This window comes from Pleurodeles waltl, chromosome 2_1 (genome assembly GCF_031143425.1).
Source record: "Pleurodeles waltl isolate 20211129_DDA chromosome 2_1, aPleWal1.hap1.20221129, whole genome shotgun sequence".
NCBI lineage: Eukaryota > Metazoa > Chordata > Amphibia > Caudata > Salamandridae > Pleurodeles > Pleurodeles waltl.
In genome coordinates, this window is record NC_090438.1 from 687891217 (window position 1) to 687911814 (window position 20598).

The 20598-nt window shown below is 47.3% G+C and overlaps 1 protein-coding gene across 2 annotated transcripts in view; it reads left to right on the top strand.

The window, feature by feature from the left end:
* Nucleotides 1–20598, top strand: part of DDC (dopa decarboxylase) — a 505341-nt gene that overhangs the window by 92842 nt on the left and 391901 nt on the right. For both annotated transcript variants that reach the window (XM_069216857.1, XM_069216865.1), the window contains exon 2: nucleotides 625–852. In XM_069216857.1, the coding sequence (XP_069072958.1) occupies nucleotides 652–852 (201 nt within the window). In that variant the 5' untranslated portion in view covers nucleotides 625–651. The remainder of the gene's footprint in view (nucleotides 1–624; nucleotides 853–20598) is intronic.

Below are 20598 nucleotides of genomic sequence, written 5' to 3' on the forward strand. Positions count from 1 at the left end.
GATGTTACTGTGTTGAGGATATGGCAGTAATGATACCATAACGCATTGCAAGCTGTTTAGTTAGCTGACCCAGCTCATGCATCTGCTGCAAAGCTCTCCTGGAAGGGGTGTTGTCAAATGTTTGTGATCAACAGAACCTATTTTCTTTAAAAAAATATGTGCTGGGGGCCACAGTTGGTCTCAAATGCCAGTGGATGGCACTGCCAAATATTGTGGTTGTCAAGTACGTAGTCTTGATTCCACCTCATGCCTCTTTCATCCACCGCCATACATTCCCTTCCTCTTTATCTCACCCTTGTGATTTTTTTTTCATTTCTGCTTCTCGTTTTCTGGATGTTTAGACTGTATTTCCGACATTCTCTTCTGCCTTTTTTCCCCCCATTCCCGCCTTTCTCTCTCTTATTCTTGGTAAATGCGTAATAATGAAAAATAAGTCATGGTGGGCAAAAATGAGTGCTGGTGAGCCCTAGTACAATGACTGGCCCAGATTAAGCACTGATATCTCATCATTTTCAAAAGCGTACCTATGGGGTTAACATGTTACATACAAGTCAGGAGAAAGTATTATAAAAAGTTGTGGTTTGAACTCCATTGATGATCAATATCATCTCTGTTCTTCTTCAGGATTTGCACTTATTAACTGTGTAAACGATGGATTGCTCTGATTTCCGAAAGAGGGGAAAGGAAATGGTGGACTACATTGCGGATTACATCGAGGAGATTGAAAAGAGGCAGGTGTATCCTGACCTGAATCCTGGGTATCTAAGACCTATGCTTCCCGAATCTGCACCCGAGGATCCTGAGACATTTGAAGATGTCATGAAAGATGTAGAAAGGGTTATTATGCCTGGAGTAAGTAGACAACATTTTAAAATTATGCTTCAAAAATTGATGACTTCTGACCTTCTTCTCCAATGTAGGTCTTTTATGATAAATCTAACATTGGAACCACAAGACAATCAAGGAGGTTAGTTATCAATGGAGATTTTTGTGTGTTAGTTTGTATGTTAGTTGCCAAATATGTGGAAAATATTGATGGAAAAGCCAGAAATTAATAATAAACATGACTACAATATAATAAAACATATTATAATAAAACCCTTTGCTAATTGCCATCTAGGGCTTCATTGCCATAGGGTCAGTAATAAGAGTTACCAGCACTATAGAGATTACAATATTCACAGTAACTCTGAGGATCAGAAGAATTACTCAAAAATTCCGTACTGGAATTACTGTCCCCAGTATTTGTAACCAGGAGTAATGGTGAAATAGCCAATTTTGAATCGTGAAAATTGATGAAGTACCCAACCATTAATCCCTTGGGGAACGAGAGACATGAGTTTAAGATAAAAATGGTTGTGGAATGCATGTGAATAGCAAATCCCCTCCACAAAATCAAAGAATTCATATCATTCAAACAGATTACCCGCAAGTACAGTAGCCAGAATGCCACAGTTGTAAAAAGAAACAAGTACATGCTCAGGATGTGTTTAAAACAGGCTTCTCCAGGGAGTAGATCGTGAGCTACTGGTAGCTCTCCAGTGACCAGTAAGTAGCTCCCTTCTGTGCAACCCAGCTTCTTAAATTTTAAGCTTTCATGTAGTTCAAGTAATACATGCATACAAAATTTGAAAAAAGTGTGTAGTTTCAGAATTCCTTAGTTGATTTTCCAGAATGTGTTTAAAAACTGATATTTGATGGATAAATCGTGTTGCATTAGGGAGACTTGTTACTTTTACTATTACCTTGATTCCATGGCATTGCAGATAAGGCTATTGTGTTACCCTGGTTGAGGCATTTATATTTTTTAAGTTCCTGCTAATGGACAAAGGTCCTCAGTACTTATAATCTCGCAAATATTATGTTGCCTGATATAGTCAGTGTTAGACCTGACATGCCTTAGGGTGGTCACCCGTAACTTTTTTGCCTGCTTTCCTCCACTTTTTGGACTCTGGTTTGCTGGCTTTTAGATTCTGCGCATTTTACCACTGCTAACCAGTGCTAAAGTGCATATGCTCTCTCCATTTTTAAACATGGTAACTTTGGATTATACCTGATTGGACTATTTAATTTACTTATAAGTCCCTAGTAATGGGCACTATATGTGCCTAGGGCCTGTAGATTAAATGCTACTAGTGGGCCTGCAGCACTGGTTGTGCCACCCACTTAAGTAACCCCTTTACCTTGTCCCAGGCCTATGTGTGCAGTTTCACTGTCACCCCGACTTGGCATTTAAAAGTACTTGCCAAGCCTAAACCTCCCCTTTCTCCACATGTAAGTCACCTCTAATGTGTGCCCTAGGTAACCCCTAGAGCAGGGTGCTGTGTGGGTGAAAGGCAGGGCATGTACCTGTGTAGTTTACATGCCCTGGTAGTGTAAAACTCCTAAATTCGTTTTTGCACTACTGTGAGGCCTGCTCCCTTCATTGGCTAACATTGGGGCTGCCCTCATACATTATTGAAGTGGTAGCTGCTGATCTGAAAGGGGTAGGAAGGTCATTTTTAGTGTAGCCAGAATGGTAATACCAATCCCGGCTGATTGATGAAGTTGGATTTGATATTAATATTCTAGAAATGCCACTTTTAGAAGTGAGCATTTCTTTGCACTTAAATCTTTCTGTGCCTTACAATCCACGTCTGGCTGGGCTTGGTTGACAGCTCCTTGTGCATTCACTCAGACACACCCCAAACACAGGGTACTCAGCCTCACTTGCATACATCTGCATTTTGAATGGGTCTTCCTGGGCTGGGAGGGTGGAGGGCCTGCTCTCACACAAAGGACTGCCACACCCTCTACTGGGACCCTGGCAGAAAGGATTGAACTGAAAGGGGACCTGGTGCACTTCTTAGCCACTCTTTGAAGTCTCCCCCACTTCAAAGGCACATTTGGGTATAAAACAGGGCCTCTGCCCTACCTCATCAGACACTTGCTGGAGAAGAAACCTGAACCAGAACCTGCATCCTGCCAAGAAGAACTGCCTGGTTGCTCAAAGGACTCACCTGTCTGTTTTCTACAAAGGACTGCGGCGTTGCTGTTGGCCTGCTGCCTTGCTGAACTCTTGTCTGGCTGTAAAAGTGCTCTCCAAGGGCTTGGATAGAGCTTGCCTCCTGTTCCCTGAAGTCTCAGGACCAAAAAGACTTCTCTTTTTCATTTGAACGCTTCGTGCGCCGAACATTTCGACACACAGCTTGTTCCGCGGCGACAAAAACGCCGCACACCAACGCTGATCGACACGACGCCTTCGGGACGACCGGAACTTCGACGCACGGCCTCGCAAGGACAACGCCGCCCAACCTCCAGAGGAGAAATCGACGCAACGCCTGCCGTGAGAACGAAACTTCGACGTACAGCCATGCGGAACCACGCGCAGCAGGAAAACAAGCAGGAGAATCCACGCACAGACCCGGGACATCTGGTAATCCCCGCGACTCACAGAAAGAGATTGTCCGCACACCGGAAAACGACGCACGACTTCCCCGCATGAAAAATAACTACGCAAGTCCGTGTGTGCTGGGGAGAAATCGACGCACACAACATTTTTCCACGTATCTCCTCTTCTGTGGCCCTTTGCGGAGATTTTCCACTCCAAACCAGGTACTTTGTGCTTGAAAGAGACTTTGATTGCTTTTTAAAGACTTAAGACACTTTATATCACTTTTCAGTGATATCTTTACAAATTCACATTGCAACTTTATTCGTTTTCACCTACAATTATCCTGATAAATATTATATATTTTTCTAAACACTGTGGTGTAGTTTTGTGGTGCTATATGGTGGTATTGTATGATTTATTGCACAAATACTTTACTCATTGCCTTCTAAGTTAAGCCTGAATGCTCGTGCCAAACTACCAGAGGGTGGGCACAGGCTGATTTTGGATTGTGTGTGACTTACCCTGACTAGAGTGAGGGTTCTTGCTTGGACAGAGGGTAACCTGACTGCCAACCAAAAACCCCATTTCCAACATTGGTGATCAGCGGTGAGGATAGGACTTGTATTTGTGCAGTGACATACAGTAGCTAAGTATTTCACTACCTACCCACAGTTGAAGGTCAACTTGATTTTTATCTCTTTTTTGCAAAATTCATTTTTTTCCTCACAATTTTCAAAAACTAAATCCTCACTCAACATGTCTCTGACGGGGTCCCAAGTAGGAGACTTTGACCTAGGCCTGTTGGATACATATACGGTCAAACAGCTAAGAGGGTTCTGCAGGGCAATGAGGGTACCCACCCAAGGGGCCTCCAAAAAGGAGGACTTTCAAGTGGCGCTGAGGGCCTGGGCAGAAGCCCATTTAGAGGAGGATGATGAGGAAGAGGAGCCAGAAAATGGCCCCCCAGGGGATTTATTGCTATCAGTGGATGATGTTACCACTGCAATTGTGCCCCCTTCCAGACCAGGGAGCAGTGTCTCTGTGCAAAGCCTGACCGCAGAGGAAAGAAGAGAGGAAAGGGAGTTCCAATTGCAAATGGCAAAACTGAAAATTGAGGCTCAACAGGAGGAAAGAAGGGCAGAGAGAGAAGCCAAGCAAGCTGAGAGAGCCTTGGCTGAAAAGAAACTGTTATTGGCTCATGAACTGAGTCTCAAGGAGCTGGATCTCAAGGCAAAGCAGTGTGAATCCAGCAATAATGGTGGCAGCATACAGACAGGACCTGCTGGAGAAAAGAAGGTTCGTATACCCAAAAATGTGGTGCCCAGTTTTGTGGTGGGAGATGACATAGATAAATGGTTAGCTGCTTATGAAGTTGCACTAAGGGCTCATGAGGTTCCTGAAGGGCACTGGGGGGTAGCTATGTGGGGTTATGTGCCGCCATTGGGGAGGGACACACTTCTCACATTGGATCAACCTGATCAAAACACATACCCACTTCAGAAAGCCACTTTACTTGCCAAGTTTGGGCTGACCCCTGAGGGATACCGTCAGAGGTTCAGGGACAGCACCAAACAAACCACACAAACATGGGTAGATTTCTTTGACTTTTCCAGTAAGGCACTGAATGGATGGGTGCGGGGCAACAAAGTAGATAATTATAAAGGGTTATATGACTTGATTCGGAGAGAGCATATACTAAATTTTACCTATACTGATCCCAGGAAGCTTGCTGAAGAGGGGGACCTCTGGGTTAGCACCAGAGTGTCCAAAAAGGTACCTGGGGGGGACACCCACAAAGGTGGTCAGGGTTCCCAACAGAAGAAAGAGGGGGGAGATAAACTTACAGATAAGGAACTCTCAAAAAGCCCCCAAAAGAATTCCCAGGGAGGGGGTGGCAACCATTCCTTTTCCAGATTTGGGAAAAAGCCAGGGACATATTATAAGTCAGGGAAATCCAACCCCAAATGCATGGAGTGTTACCAGTATGGTCACTATAAAGGCGACCCCCAGTGCTCCAAGAGGGCACCGTCCACTACCGGACAGACACCTGGGTTGACTAGTGTAGCGCTTGGGGGGGAGATGGACCCAGATAGCTTTGGGGAGCAGGTAGAGATTTTCCTAGTGTCCCTGGGAGAAAGAGAAATGGTGCCCAAAGCCCACATGCCCCGAAATACTTCTAAGTACAGGCAGTAGGTCACCATTGATGGGCAGAAGGTGGAGGCTCTGCGTGACACTGGAGCCAGTATGACACCTATCCAGAGTCAGCTGGTGTCAACAGAGGAGATAGTCCCTAATACATTCCACCAGGTCATAGTCGCTGACAATCGTGAGAGTCACCTACCAGTGGCTCTGGGTCCCTTTGAGTGGGGGGGGGGTCTCTGGTACTGTGAAAGTAGCTGTGAGTCCTGCCATGCCTGTAGATTGTCTGTTAGGCAATGATCTTCAGCATACTGCTTGGAAAGAAGTAGAGCTCAGATCTCACCTGGAGATGTTAGGGTTACCTGAGTGGGTCTGCATGACCACACTGTCCATGGCTGCCCGGGAAGGGAGTCAAGGGCGTCTGGAGCCTGGAAAGATGGCCCAGACAGCTGCCAAAAGGGAGGGCCAGAGGCGCAGGAAACCCGCCTCAAATGTTCCCCCGGTGGTAGACAAGGCCCCTGAGCCAACTGGGGAGGACATAGCTGACCTAGGTAACCTACCTGAACTTGCTGGCTGGCAAGTAGAGGGGGGCCAACCAGGGCAGCATTCTGCAAGGTGCAGAAAGAATGCCCCACCCTTAAGGGTCTGAGGAAGCAGGCCACAGCCCACGCAGCAGGTGACGCCTCTAGCGCTCACCATATTTACTGGGAAAATGATCTCCTTTACAGTGAGCGTAGGGCTCCAGGTTCTGGGGCACCCCGTGTGCTGGTGGTCCCCCAGTGTTACCGGAAATTCCTACTAGGCCTGGCTCACGACATTCCCCTGGCAGGACACCTGGGCCAAGACAAGACCTTTGACAGGCTTGACACCCACTTTCAATGGCCCAGAATGAGGAAAGCCTCAGATAACTTCTACAGAGCTTGCCCCACCTGCCAGGCTAGTGGGAAGACAGGGAAACGGCTTAAAGCTCCCCTGCTCCCACTCCCTGTCGTTGGCACCCCCTTTGAAAGGGTGGGCATCGACATTGTTGGTCCCTTGGACCCCAAAACTGCCTTGGGCAACAGGTTTATCCTGGTTTTGGTGGACCATGCCACCCGCTATCCAGAAGCAATCCCTCTGAGAACAGTGACTGCACCGGTGGTGACCAGAGCCCTGTTGGGAATATTTACCCGTGTGGGATTCCCTAAGGAGGTCATGTCTGACAGGGGCACAAACTTCATGTCTGGTACATGAAGGCCATGTGGGATGAGTGTGGGGTGACCTACCGGTTTACCACCCCTTATCATCCTCAATCCAATGGGCTTGTTGAGAGATTCAACCAGACCCTGAAAGGAATGATTGGTGGCCTGACTGAGGCCATGAGGCGTAAGTGGGACGTCCTCTTACCCTGCCTGTTGTTTGCTTATAGAGAGGTGCCCCAGAAAGGGGTGGGGTTCAGGCCCTTTGAGCTTCTCTATGGTCACCCTGTCAGGGGACCCCTAAGCATTGTTAAGGAGGGCTGGGAGAAAGCTCCCCAGTCACCTCCCCAGGATATGGTCAGCTACATGCTGGCCCTCCGCAAACAAACCCAATGCTTCTGGAAGCAGGCCCAGAGTAACCTACAGGCCAGTCAAGAGGTGATGAAAGAGTGGTATGACCAGAAGGCCACTCTAGTTGAGTTCTCACCTGGAGACAAAGTTTGGGTGATGGAGCCAGTAGAGCCCAGGGCTCTCCAGGACCGCTGGACTGGCCCCTTTGAGATCAAGGAGCGTAAAGGGGAGGCCACTTACCAAGTGGACCTCAAGACCCCTAGGCACCCCCTAAGGGTCCTCCATTACAACCGGCTCAAACCTCACTTTGAGAGGTCTGAGGTCAGTATGCTCCTGGTCACAGATGAGGGCATGGAAGAGGAGAGTGAACCTCTCCCCGACCTCCTCGCTGTCAAAGAAGGGGATGGGTCAGTGGGGGTGTCATTCTCTCTGACAGAGAGGGAACTGCTATGAGCTGTTAGAGCGTTCTCCCCCCTGTTCTCCCTTACTCCAGGACTAACCCACCTCTGTGTGCATGACATTGACACATGTGACAGTCCCCCTGTGAAGAACAAAATGTACAGGTTGTCGGATAAGGTGAAGGCCAGCATCAAGGAGGAGGTCTCCAAGATGTTGACTTTGGGGGTTATTGAGAAATCCAGTAGTCCCTGGGCCAGCCCTGTGGTATTGGTTCCTAAGGCTACTGCCCCAGTTGCGAAGCCAGAACTCCAGTTCTGTGTGGACTACCGGGGTCTCAACTCAGTCACCCGGACTGATGCTCACCCCATCCCCCGAGCTGATGAGCTCGTTGACAGGCTAGGCGCTGCCAAGTTCCTGAGTACGTTCGATCTTACTTCAGGGTACTGGCAGATCGGCCTGACTGAGGGGGCTAAAGAAAGATCGGCTTTTCCACCCTGATGGCCATTACCAATTCCGGGTGAAGCCATTTGGGCTGAAAAATGCCCCTGCTACCTTCCAATGGTTGGTTAACGGGGTCCTAGCTGGTAAAGATGCCTTCTGTGCAGCTTACCTGGATGACATAGCTGTCTATAGTTCCAGCTGGGAGGAACACCTGCTCCACCTCAAGGAGGTGCTTCAGGCTCTGCAACATGCAGGCCTCGCTATCAAGGCTAGTAAGTGCCAGATTGGGCAGGGTTCTGTGGTGTACTTGGGACACCTAGTAGGTGGTGGCAAGGTGTAGCCACTCCAGGCCAAGATTGAAACTATCAAGGCCTGGCAACCACCTAGAACACAGACGGAGGTGAGAGCCTTTTTGGTCCTCACTGGATACTACCACAGATTCGTTAAGGACTGTGGTACCATTGACAGAACTCACTTCCAAGAAACAACCTAGGTTGGTAAATTGGACAGAGGCTTGTCATAAAGCCTTTGAATCTCTGAAGGAAGCCATGTGCACGGCCCTCGTGCTCAAGACCCCTGACTACTCCCAGGAATTTATTGTGCAGACAGACGCTTCAGAGCATGACATAGGGGCTGTTCTAGCACAGCTGAATGAGGAGGGCTCAGACCAACCAGTAGTCTTTATTAGCAGAAGACTATTACCACGGGAACAAAGGTGGAGTGCTATTGAGAGAGAAGCATTTGCTGTGGTCTGGGCACTGCAGAAGCTAAGACCCTACCTGTTTGGGACTCACTTCCGGGTTCAGACAGACCACAGGCCCCTCAGATGGCTCATGAAGATGAGGGGTGAGAATCCAAAACTCTTGAGGTGGTCCATTTCCCTACAGGGGATGGACTGTATGGTGGAGCATCGCCCAGGGGTTGACCACGCCAATGCTGATGGTCTCTCCAGATACTTCCGCCTTAGTGATGAGAGCTGCCAGGAGGTCGGGTAGCTCTCCCCACTTTCAGCTGGGGGGGACACATGCTAGACCTGACATGCCTTAGGGGGGTCACCCCTAACTTTTTGCCTGCCTCCCTCCACTTTTTGGACTCTGGTTTGCTGGCTTTTAGACTCTGCGCATTTTACCACTGCTAACCAGTGCTAAAGTGCATATGCTCTCTCCCTTTTTAAACATGGTAACCTTGGATCATACCTGATTGGACTATTTAATTTACTTATAAGTCCCTAGTAATGGGCACTATATGTGCCTAGGGCCTGTAGATTAAATGCTACTAGTGGGCCTGCAGCACTGGTTGTGCCACCCACTTAAGTAGCCCCTTTACCTTGTCCCAGGCCTGCCCTTGCAAGGCCTGTGTGTGCAGATTCACTGTCACCCCGACTTGGCATTTAAAAGTACTTGCCAAGCCTAAACCTTCCCTTTCTCCACATGTAAGTCATCTCTAATGTGTGCCCTAGGTAACCCCTAGAGCAGGGTGCTGTGTGGGTGAAAGGCAGGGCATGTACCTGTGTAGTTTACATGCCCTGATAGTGTAAAACTCCTAAATTTGTTTCTGCACTACTGTGAGGCCTGCTCCCTTCAAAGGCTAACATTTGGGCTGCCCTCATACAGTATTGAAGTGGTAGCTGCTGATCTGAAAGGAGTAGGAAGGTCATATTTAGTATGGCCAGAATGGTAATACCAAACCCGGCTGACTGGTGAAGTTAGATTTGATATTACTATTCTAGAAATGCCACTTTTAGAAAGTGAGCATTTCTTTGCACTTAAATCTTTCTGTGCCTTACAATCCACATCTGGCTGGGCTTGGTTGACAGCTCCTTGTGCATTCACTCAGACACACCCCAAACACAGGGTACTCAGCCTCACTTGCATACATCTGCATTTTGAATGGGTCTTCCTGGGCTGGGAGGGTAGAGGGCCTGCTCTCACATAAAGGACTGCCACACCCCCTACTGGGACCCTGGCAGACAGGATTGAGCTGAAAGGGGACCTGGTGCACTTCTTAGCCACTCTTTGAAGTCTCCCCCACTTCAAAGGCACATTTGGGTATAAAACAGGGCCTCTGCCCTACTTTATCAGACACTTGCTGGAGAAGAAACCTGAACCAGAACCTGCATCCTGCCAAGAAGAACTGCCTGGCTCCTAAAAGGACTCACCTGTCTGCTTTCTACAAAGGACTGCTGCCTTGCTGTTGGCCTGTAGCCTTGCTGAACTCTTGCCTGGCTGTAAAAGTGCTCTCCAAGGGCTTGGATAGAGCTTGCCTCCTGTTCCCTGAAGTCTCAGGACCAAAAAGACTTCTCTTTTTCATTTGGACGCTTCGTGCGCCGAAAATGTAGACGCACAGCTTGTTCCGCGGCGAGAAAAACTCTGCACACGGACGCTGATCGACGCGACGCCTTCGGGACGACCGGAACTTGGACGCACGGCCTCGCAAGGACAACGCCGCCCAACCTCCAGAGGAGAAATCAACGCGACGCCTGCCGTGAGAGCGAAACTTCGACGTACAGCCATGCAGAACGACGCGCAGCCGGAAAACAAGCAGGAGAATCCACGCACAGACCCGGGACATCTGGTAATCCCCACGACCCACAGAAAGAGACTGTCCGTGCGCCAGAAAACGACGCACGACTTCCCCGCGTGAAAAATAACGACGCAAGTCTGCGTGTGCTGAGGAGAAATCAACGCACACAACATTTTTCCACGTATCTCCTCTTCTGCGGCCCTTTGTGGAGATTTTCCACTCCAAACCAGGTACTTTGTGCTTGAAAGAGACTTTGTTTGCTTTTTAAAGACTTAAGACACTTTGGGGGTCATTCTGAGCAAGCGGGAACCGTCAGAATACCGCTGCGCGGTCAAAAGACCGCCGCGGTTATTCTGAGTTTCCCACTGGGCTGGCGGGCGACCGCCAGAAGGCCGCCCGCCAGCCCAGCGGGAAACCCCCTTCCATGAGGATGCCGGCTCCGAATGGAGCCGGCGGAGTGGAAGGGGTGCGACGGGTGCAGTTGCACCCGTCGCGATTTTCAGTGTCTGCTTGGCAGACACTGAAAATCATGGTGGGTCCCTGTTAGGGGGCCCCTGCAGTGCCCATGCCATTGGCATGGGCACTGCAGGGGCTCTCAGGGGCCCCACGACACCTGTTACCGCCAGCCAGGTTCTGGCGGTCAAAACCGCCAGAACCAGGCTGGCGGTAAGGGGGTCGGAATCCCCATGGCGGCTTGGGCAGCGGGAAACCGGCGGGACACCGCCGGTTTCCTGTTTCTGACCGCGGCTGTACCGCCGCGGTCAGAATGCCCGTGGGAGCACCGCCAGCCTGTTGGCGGTGCTCCCGCGGTCGTTGGCCCTGGCGGTCCATGACCGCCAGGGTCAGAATGACCCCCTTTATATCACTTTTCAGTGATATCTTTACAAATTCACATTGCAACTTTATTCGTTTTGACCTACAATTATCCTGATAAATATTATATATTTTTCTAAACACTGTGTGATGTAGTTTTGTGGTGCTATATGGTGGTATTGTATGATTTATTGGACAATTATTTTTCACATTGCCTTCTAAGGTAAGCCTGACTGCTCGTGCCAAGCTACCAGAGGGTGGGCACAGGCTGATTTTGGATTGTGTGTAACTTACCCTGACTAGAGTGAGGGTTCTTGCTTGTTCAGAGGGTAACCTGACTACCAACCAAAAAAACCATTTCCAACATTGGTGATCAGCGGTGAGGATAGGACTTGTATTTGTGCAGTGACATACAGTAGCTAAGTATTTCACTACCTACCCACAGTTGAAGGTCAACTTGATTTTTATCTCTTTTTTGCAAAATTCATTTTTTTCCTGACAATTTTCAAAAACTAAATCCTCACTCAACATGTCTCTGACGGGGTCCCAAGTAGGAGACTTTGACCTAGGCCTGTTGGATACATATACGGTCAAACAGCTAAGAGGGTTCTGCAGGGCAATGAGGGTACCCACCACACACAAATGCTTTACACATTGCCTTCTAAGTTAAGCCTGACTGCTCGTGCCAAGCTACCAGAGGGTGGGCACAGGCTGATTTTGGATTGTGTGTGACTTACCCTGACTAGAGTGAGGGTTCTTGCTTGGACAGAGGGTAACCTGACTGCCAGCCAAAAACCCCATTTCTAACAGTCAGCATTACGACACCAATGATATGTTTTAGTAGCTCAGAATGATTGATATTGATCCAAAGTAGCTTTTATTAAAGAAAAGGTTGGAGACCCCAGGTTTGAAAAATACCACTTGCCAACTTCCCATAGGACTTGTTCAGAGGAAAAGATAATTCAACTATTGTGTGGTTTTGCAGAAATTCAGTGTTTAAAAGGATATATTTTTGGCACTGTCCCTGCTTGTTTATAATCCATCTGCATGTGAAGGTATGTGATGTGTGCATTTCTGGGAGCCTTTATAAACATTATTCTGCAGGTATTACCATCTGATTATTGATTAATGTGCACAGTATGGTTAGGTTCTAAGAACAACTGACGAAAGTCTGAATCTTACTATGACGTAATTCTTTTACATTTTTACTCTACTTCAATTTTGCCATTTTGTAATGCTTTAAGTAACACGTTTTACTAGAACCCAACTCACTAGCGTTGAATTTATTGGCCCTGGAAGGATGGATGACTGAGTTAATCCAGATACTATTCAGACAATATTCAAGATGCACATTTGTGTTAATTTTTAGGTGCCATACTAAACGATTCTTTGAAAGACTGAGGGGGTCATTGCGACTCAGGCGGGCGGCGGTTGCCACCCGCCTGGCGGGAACCGCCATTTGGCCGCTACGCGGTCAAAAGACCGCTGCCGGCATTCTGACCTTCCCCCTGGGCCGGCGGGCGCTAACCTTGCCCAGCGGGAAGGAGGCCTGCAACACAGAAGCCAGCTCCGAATGGAGCCGGGGGTGTTGCGGGCGTGCGACGGGTGCAGTTGCACCCATCGCGCTTTTCACTGTCTGCTAGGCAGACAGTGAAAAGCCGCCCTGGGCCCTGTTAGGGGACCCCTGCACTGCCCATGCCAGTGGCATGGGCAGTGCAGGGGCCCCAGGACACCCGTTCCCGCCAGCCTCTTCCTGGCGGTGAAAACCGCCAGAAACAGGCTGGCGGGAAGGGGGTCAGAATCCCCAAGGCAGCGCTGCTTGCAGAGCTGCCCTGGCGGATTTGCCCAGCCGGGGGTAAACCGGCGGGAAAACGCCGGCCCCGGTTTTCTGACCTCAGCTTTACTGCCGCGGTCAGAATGGGCTAGGAAGCACCGCCAGCCTGTTGGCGGTGCTCCCGTCATTCGCGGCCCTGTCGGTCTTTGACCGCCAGGGTCAGAATGACCCCCTGAGTCTTTCCTTTCAGATCACTTGAGCGATAGTGAGACTGAGTCTTTCCTTTCATATCACTAGAGAGATAGTCCTCTGCTCAGTTTTGACCTACCATGCCTCATCTCCAAAGGTGTGTGTAGTTATCGACAACATAACATAGAGCCTCAGCCACCATATGTATAACGATATCTTCATATTTGTGGCTAAGAGTTGTAAACTACACCCATTTTCCTATCAAGTCATAGAGAATTGGTACAATGTTGCACCTTCATTTGTACCAGCTTTTTGCAAAAAACAAATGGCCATATTTACTTTTCTTTTATGCAACACACTGCACCAAGGCAACTCGCTGCACTGCCTTGCGTGGAAAGGAGAGAACACAAATGCACCATAGCTACTAAGATATTGGGCACTTCTGTTCTCTCCCAGTGGTGGCACACTGTGTGCCGCCTATTTGCCAAGCAGGTGCCCTGGCACCAAGACTCAAGCGTGCCTGCATTACAGGCAGGATTGTTTTTGTGCAGGGAGTAATACATTCCTGCACAAAAACGATTCTTAGTAAATATTGACTAACATGTTTACTTAACACCTGGTGCAAATTTCTTTTTTGTAAAGGCCAGTCAGTGCAAATTGTATTTCTTCACTGGTTGATTTGTGCAAATGAAAAATCAAACTTGTACCCACACCAGCAAAAAATAATTTACTCTAGTGCTTTTTTAGTAATATGGCCCCAAGACTGAAAATTGGTGAAGTATTAAAAAGACCAATAGTGAAAAAGAAGGAAAACTGTAACTCTTGCTGCAAGGTGCGCTCGGAAAAATGAGGGATAGGTGACAATTGTCATGTGGCATGGTTATTGTGGTGAGACATTTATTTTTATGGAGTAACAGCAGGGAGCTGGCAGTGAAGTCAAGACATGAACACAACAAGCATAGACAGAGCCAATAGGCCTGGCATTGATAATCTGATGTGATGTTTGCAGTTTTTATTTTTACTACAAGCAGATGCCACATTAAAAAAATGTCCTCGGAGGATGGGATCCCCAGGACCAGGTAAATAAAAGGAAATAAAAAAGGGATTGTAATAATATCTAACTTTACATTAAAAAAACTTCAAAATTGAGTAAACAAAACAAAGGTTAAAGGAATGTTATAAGTCGGTGAAAATGTCAGTTAACACATACTATTTTAAATTAATGAAACGACTGAAATTCGCCAGTCATAGTAATCTCATCTAACTATAACTTATGCCCTAAAATAAGTATAACACGCCAGGAAGACACTCGTTTCTCTGAAGTCTATAACTCACTGTTGCACTTCGATTATTTCTTTGTCTTGTATACTCAATTTGACAGTGGCTAACAAACTCCATGCTTGCGGGTCTGTCCAAACATGCTCAGGTGCAGCCCTACGTCTGAGGAAATTGCTCTCGCTCCCCTCTGCTGTGGATACTAGATACTTGGTGGTTGATCAAAAAACCCTCTATAAACATGCTAAAAGCAACATCCAGCCTTATTTTCAACAAAACATAGGCTCTGTGGTCTAATTTAGAACCTTGTGGGGGCCTATTGGGTGGTGATACGGGTGAAATAGTTTCCAAGAGAGTGTACCACAAGCGAGTGAAAGGTTGTACCATAGACACTCTTGAAGAAGCAGAGGATGATGCTGAAACTGACTATACACACATTTATTCCCAGGTATCCCGTTACAGATTTACTCTGTCCACCTAAAACCTCTGCCGAACTCACCTAGAAGAGGCAAATTAAAATTAGCAGGCTTCCAAAAGCCAGCTGTACAAATATGGCAACAAACCCAGAAAACTGCTACACTGGGTAAGCCAGGGGGAGGGCAAATGCACGCATATTACTCACATCACATACATAAATTGAACCCTTACATATGCCCCGAAAACCATCACCAAGACATTTGCGGTTTATTATTCTTCTCTATATGCTGATCCCCCTGTGCTACACCACTGACTTCTGCTTAGGACTTCCTTGTATCTGTACACTCTACGTGTCTAACACCAAGTCAGTGCACCACTTTAGATGAGCCGCTTACTACTGGTGAGGTGGTACAAACTATTTCCCAGCTGATGACAGGCAAATGCTCAGGCCCCAACGGGCTCTCCATTGAGTTCTTCAGGTGCCAAGTTCACCCAGCCCCTGTTGAACATATATGCAGAGGCCAGAGCCTCTATCTCCCTCCTCTGTGACCTTGAGAAATCCCACATCTACTAAAGGTTGGCAAACCAGCACACCTATGTGTGCGTTACAGGCCACTATCCCTGCTAAATATTGAAATAAAAATACTGGCCAAAATCCCAGCCACACGACTAGTAACAGTAATTAGCGATTTAATACATCTAGACAAGAGCGGTTTTATGCCACATCGTTCCACAAGAGATAAAATGAATGACTTCCATAATGCAATATCGATAGCCAGCTACTTATGAGACTCACTGGCTATATTGTCAATAGACTTTGAGAAACCTTCAATAGCCCATCGTAGTCCTACCTCTTTGTCCTTTTGGACAACCTGGGATTTGGACCGACGTGTCTCTCCTATGTCAAAATCTTGTGTATTTCACCATGGGGCTGGGTCAGACTGGGTAGTGTCCTTTCATCACTCTTCCAATCATGGAGAAGCATTCGTCAGGGGTGCCCACTGCTGCCTCTGCTGTTTGCTCTTGCAGTCTAACCCTTAGCAACTCTGCTAAGACTAGACAACAGTTTGATAGGATTTAAATGGTCAGACACCTATTAAGAAAAGGCTTTCCTCTACGCAGATGACTAACTACTTTATGTGTTTTGTGAAAAACAAGAGAAAACAAGGGAAACACTTCGGTCACTGAGGACCTGGGGTGTCAATTAAAGAAGAGAGGACAATGGTCCCTAATAACAACAAAATGTCATGGAAATCAAACAGTCATTATTATTTATTATGACAAAATAACATGATATATTTACCTATTTCAAATTAAGAAGGAGTTATGTGAAGAATGAAAGGATGAATCTGTTCATGTTTCAGGAGTGGTGTTGATGAGGTCGATCCTCTTCCTAAACCTAGAGTTTTGAGGAGTGCATAGTTTTTGGTAAAAAGATCCTCATTAAAGATCTCTTGGCAGTTTAGTAAGCAGGTTAAGATCCAAGGCATAAATTCTCTGTCTTCTCAAAGCTGTCTGTCTTGTGTAATGTAACTTGTGCTCATGTAAAGTGCTCCAATACCCATGGGTCACGTTTGTGCTATATAAACCTGCATAAAAGTACTATGCTAAATGGAGGTAAAGCATGTTAATTTCTCTGATTATCTCTCTTGTTGAATAGTATCACTTGCTCGTCTGTTGCAAATGGTGGACCAGTTTTTTTTAAACACTTGTATTCTTTTTTCCAACTGCAACAGCAAACCATAGTATAGTCGTTAGTACAGAAGAAAAATATAGCGATACCTCATACAGGAGCTTGGTATAGCATTTCACAGAATGCAGGAGCAGAAAGAGCAAACACTCAATGCCTATCCACTTTACAGTGGGCAACGGTCTTAGCATCCCCAACCTGCATAACTCTGTAAGTGTTATTGACCCGACAGACACTCCAGCTACTCCAGATCCTCTCCTATTTTCGCAGACATCCCCTGCTCTGGTACACCACTTTCTCTGCCTGTTGACACCAGTCCATGTCTGATTCCCAGTCAAATACCCTGGGGGCTGCAGGGGCACCCCATGCCTGTGCTACATTTCGTTTAGCCATCCCAGCAGCGAGTAGGTCCAAAGTATATGTATAAAAGTTCTCCTGACTGCATCCCCACAGACAATGGTTGGAATGTGCCCTTCCAATCCTGTATAAGAGTTTTCAGGAGTAATAGGACCTGTGTAGCATGCCTGAACGCCGCTCATATTGCAATAATGCATGGACTCTGCAGACCCTCTCCCCATGTGTCAACATCTAGCTCTCCCAAGTCTGCTATCCACTTGTCCCTTAGAGTGTGTTGCATGTCAGGATTGTTATTCATTATTTTTATGTAAGGAAAGAGATGGCTTAATCCAACATAGAATCTAGGAGGAGCTGATCTTCCAGTGGTGCTGACTCCACTATTTGCATGTCCTCAGTCATGTGTACCCCAAGGGCATGCACCACCTGTAGATATATGTACCTTTCCAAGCCTTCTAGTTGATATTCTCTCTGGAGTTATTTGAATGTCAATAAGACGGAGTTTTTCCATAAGTCTTCCAAATGTTCTACGTCAGTTGGAGAAACCCTACACTGTACCAACCTCCCTCAAACGGTCCCTATTCCGTAGGGTGGTCTGCTTCGTCAACTTTTCAGTCCAGGAATGTTGTTGCCTCTGCTCACAGCTCAATAACCGTCTGCGTATTAATAGGTAGCGTGTCTCCTTGCCCCTGTTTTTAGAGTAATGCTGGATAGCCCCTGGGTCCCATCACTTCTCTATCAACCTGTATTGACAGTTCACTGCGGTCTGTAAAAACCCTGTCATTTATTGCTACTAGTTGAGAGGCCCAATAGTATTTGAGGATATCAGGGGGCTGCAAGACCCTCATCGTACACCCCTCTCTGTAGCTTGAGGAGTGCAATTTGGAAACCAGTACCATCCCACAAGAGCAATCTGACTTTATCATCTATTTTACAAAAGAAAACTTGGGGAATCCTAAACTGTGAGTTTTGAAGTGCATATAAGAAAGGGTCAAAGTCACCTTCTTGTACATGGCAGCCCTACCCATTAGGGAAAGTGGCATGTCTCTTCAGTGACAAACATCTCGTCAAAAACCAATCAAACAGCTTGTAGAGATTCCTTTGCAGGAAATCAGTGGGCTCCTGGGAAGTATAAATGCCTAAATATAAAAAGCCCTCTGCTGCCATAGGTATACTGCCTCTAGGGGGTAGAGCAGGCATACTTCCTGCAAGGGGGTAGTCACAGGACTTTTCCCAGTTGAGATGGTAATCCCCAAAGACCTGGACGATTTGCAGCACTCTCTCCATAACTACATATAATGATATCCACTCCCTGTGTCAAATGGTCTTGCGGGACTCACACCCCTAGTGGCTCAAGTGACAATGTGAAAATAATTGGAGACAGCAGACAACCCTGTTGCGTACCCTTCTGCAAAGCGGAAGCCTATGATGGTGATTTTTTTTTATTTTTATAAATCTTTTTATTTGGTTTTCAACAGGTGCATAGCATATCCGAATAAGCATTACATAGTAGTATATCTTCAAAGCACCAGAAATAAGGAAATATAAAAAAAAATCCCCTGCCCCCCAAACATCCCCAGACACATGAGCCCACTGGTACTTCGAGCAATCCCCAATTCCATTCCTCCTCTACCCACAGTATATTCCGGAGGCCATTCAGCATTCGATAACATATGGCCCTCCAATTGGCCCATGAGTCAATACTCAACAAGCGGCTATACATCTAAGGAGTAGTATGTCATCCAGTCTCCCCACACCTTCATGAACTTCCATGGGCAGCCTCTATTTATATAGGTCACCTTCTCTCCCATTATGAACCCATCCATTCCTCTCCTCCACATCTCCACAGAGGGACATGTCTCAGAGCCCCAGAGGTGGGCAATACCTCTCTTTGCCACCATCACTCCAAGTCCACAGAGCATAAGCATCCTTCGGGGCAAATCAATATTGTTGGGTTTTCCCAGTAGAATAAATTTGGGGTCAGGGGTGATCTGCGCCGATACCATCCCACCCATCCCTCTCACTATCTTATTCCAGTACTCCTGGATCACCGGGCACTCCCAAAGTATATGTAGAAAGGTTCCATTGTTCCCTCAGCATCTAAGACAATTTGGATGCTGCGCCCTTCCTATCATATTTAAAAGTTGTCTATCATAATGTAACCTGTGGAGGATTTTGAAGTAAATTAGCCTGAGTCTTGACTGGATAGCCTCCTCTCTTGGAAACATCAGCGCTGCCTCCCAGTCTATACCCTCTAATTCCCCCACGCTCAACCTTCCACCGCCTCTGCAGTTTCAGAAGTGAGTTCTGCATGTTATTATTGATAGTCTTATACGTCAGAGACGTTGCTATAGTGACCAAGCCTTCGATCAATATTCTACCTTCTAATGGGGCATAGTCAGGTATTCCCTCTCCAGGGAGACTCCCTACCCTCCCTGCATGTCGCAAGCGTGCGTAATGGAAAAATTGTGTCTTGCTAAGCTCATATTCAGCCCGGGGCGATGCAAAAGGCATGATATCACCCTCTTCCAACACATCCCTCACCTTTGAGATACCAATCCGGTTCCAACTCTCAAAACCTGCCAGCTTCCCAATTTCTGGCAGCCAGCCTCCCTCCCAGACGGGGGTCTCCCTAGTGGGGCGGCGGTGCCCTCCCATTAGCTTGGTGGCCCTAGTCCATGCCCTGAGGGCCACTCGGGTGGCCGGCAAGAGATGTCTACTCACCCCTCCCCCATATAAGTAGTATTTACAGGATTTCGTTTCCCACTGCAATCTCTCCAAGCGGAAGGTAGGATGATCTCTGGGTAAAAATAGCCAATCATTTACGTTAACCAAGTGCGCTGCCCAGTAATATGCCTCTAAATCTGGGAGAAACAATCCCCCGCATAGTGATTGCGCTGTAGCATCTTAAGGGCTATTCTAGGGTGTTTACCTTCCCACAAAATGAGCCGCACATCTCGGTCTATAGTCGTGCAAAGTCCTGGTGGGATCTGGTAATATGTGTTTTGCATAGCACAGAGGAGCCTTGGAAGAGGGATCATCTTAACCATGGCCACCCGCCCCATCAACGTGAGAGGAAGAGTTCTCCACCTCTCCAGGTCAACCCAGCATTCTCTCATTACCCTCCCCAAATTAATGGCATGAAAAAGTTCTGCCCTTTGTGTCAATATCAAGATATTTGAATCCTTTAGTAGAGCTTTGCAGGTGTACTGGGAGGGAAGAAAGCACTACGTCCCCCTGCGGGGCATATAGTATTGATTTATCCCTGTTAATTCGATACCCCGAATGCTTCCCATATACTTCAAACAGTAAAGATATCGGAGCCGTGTCAAAGCAGCTGTGACCTCCTCTAGGGTGAGATCTCCTTCTAGTTCTGCCTGGGTCTCTGCATCAAAGACGGGAACTACTATATTTTTTAAATTTTCAGCAGTTCGATCAACGTCTTTCAGTGGCCTTGCCCTATAGAAGTCACTATAGTAGTAGGCAAAGGTCTCCTCAATGTCTTTATTGAAGGACACCCTAACCCCCTCCTGGATCTCCACCTCCTGTATCCACCTCGCTTCCGTTTCCTTTCTCCCAAGCCAAGCCAGGAGTTTCCCGGCATTGTCTCCTGCCTCATAAAGCCTATACTGGACAGCCCGCAACTGACTCTTAGCCTCTCTCTCTGCAGTTTCTCAGTATT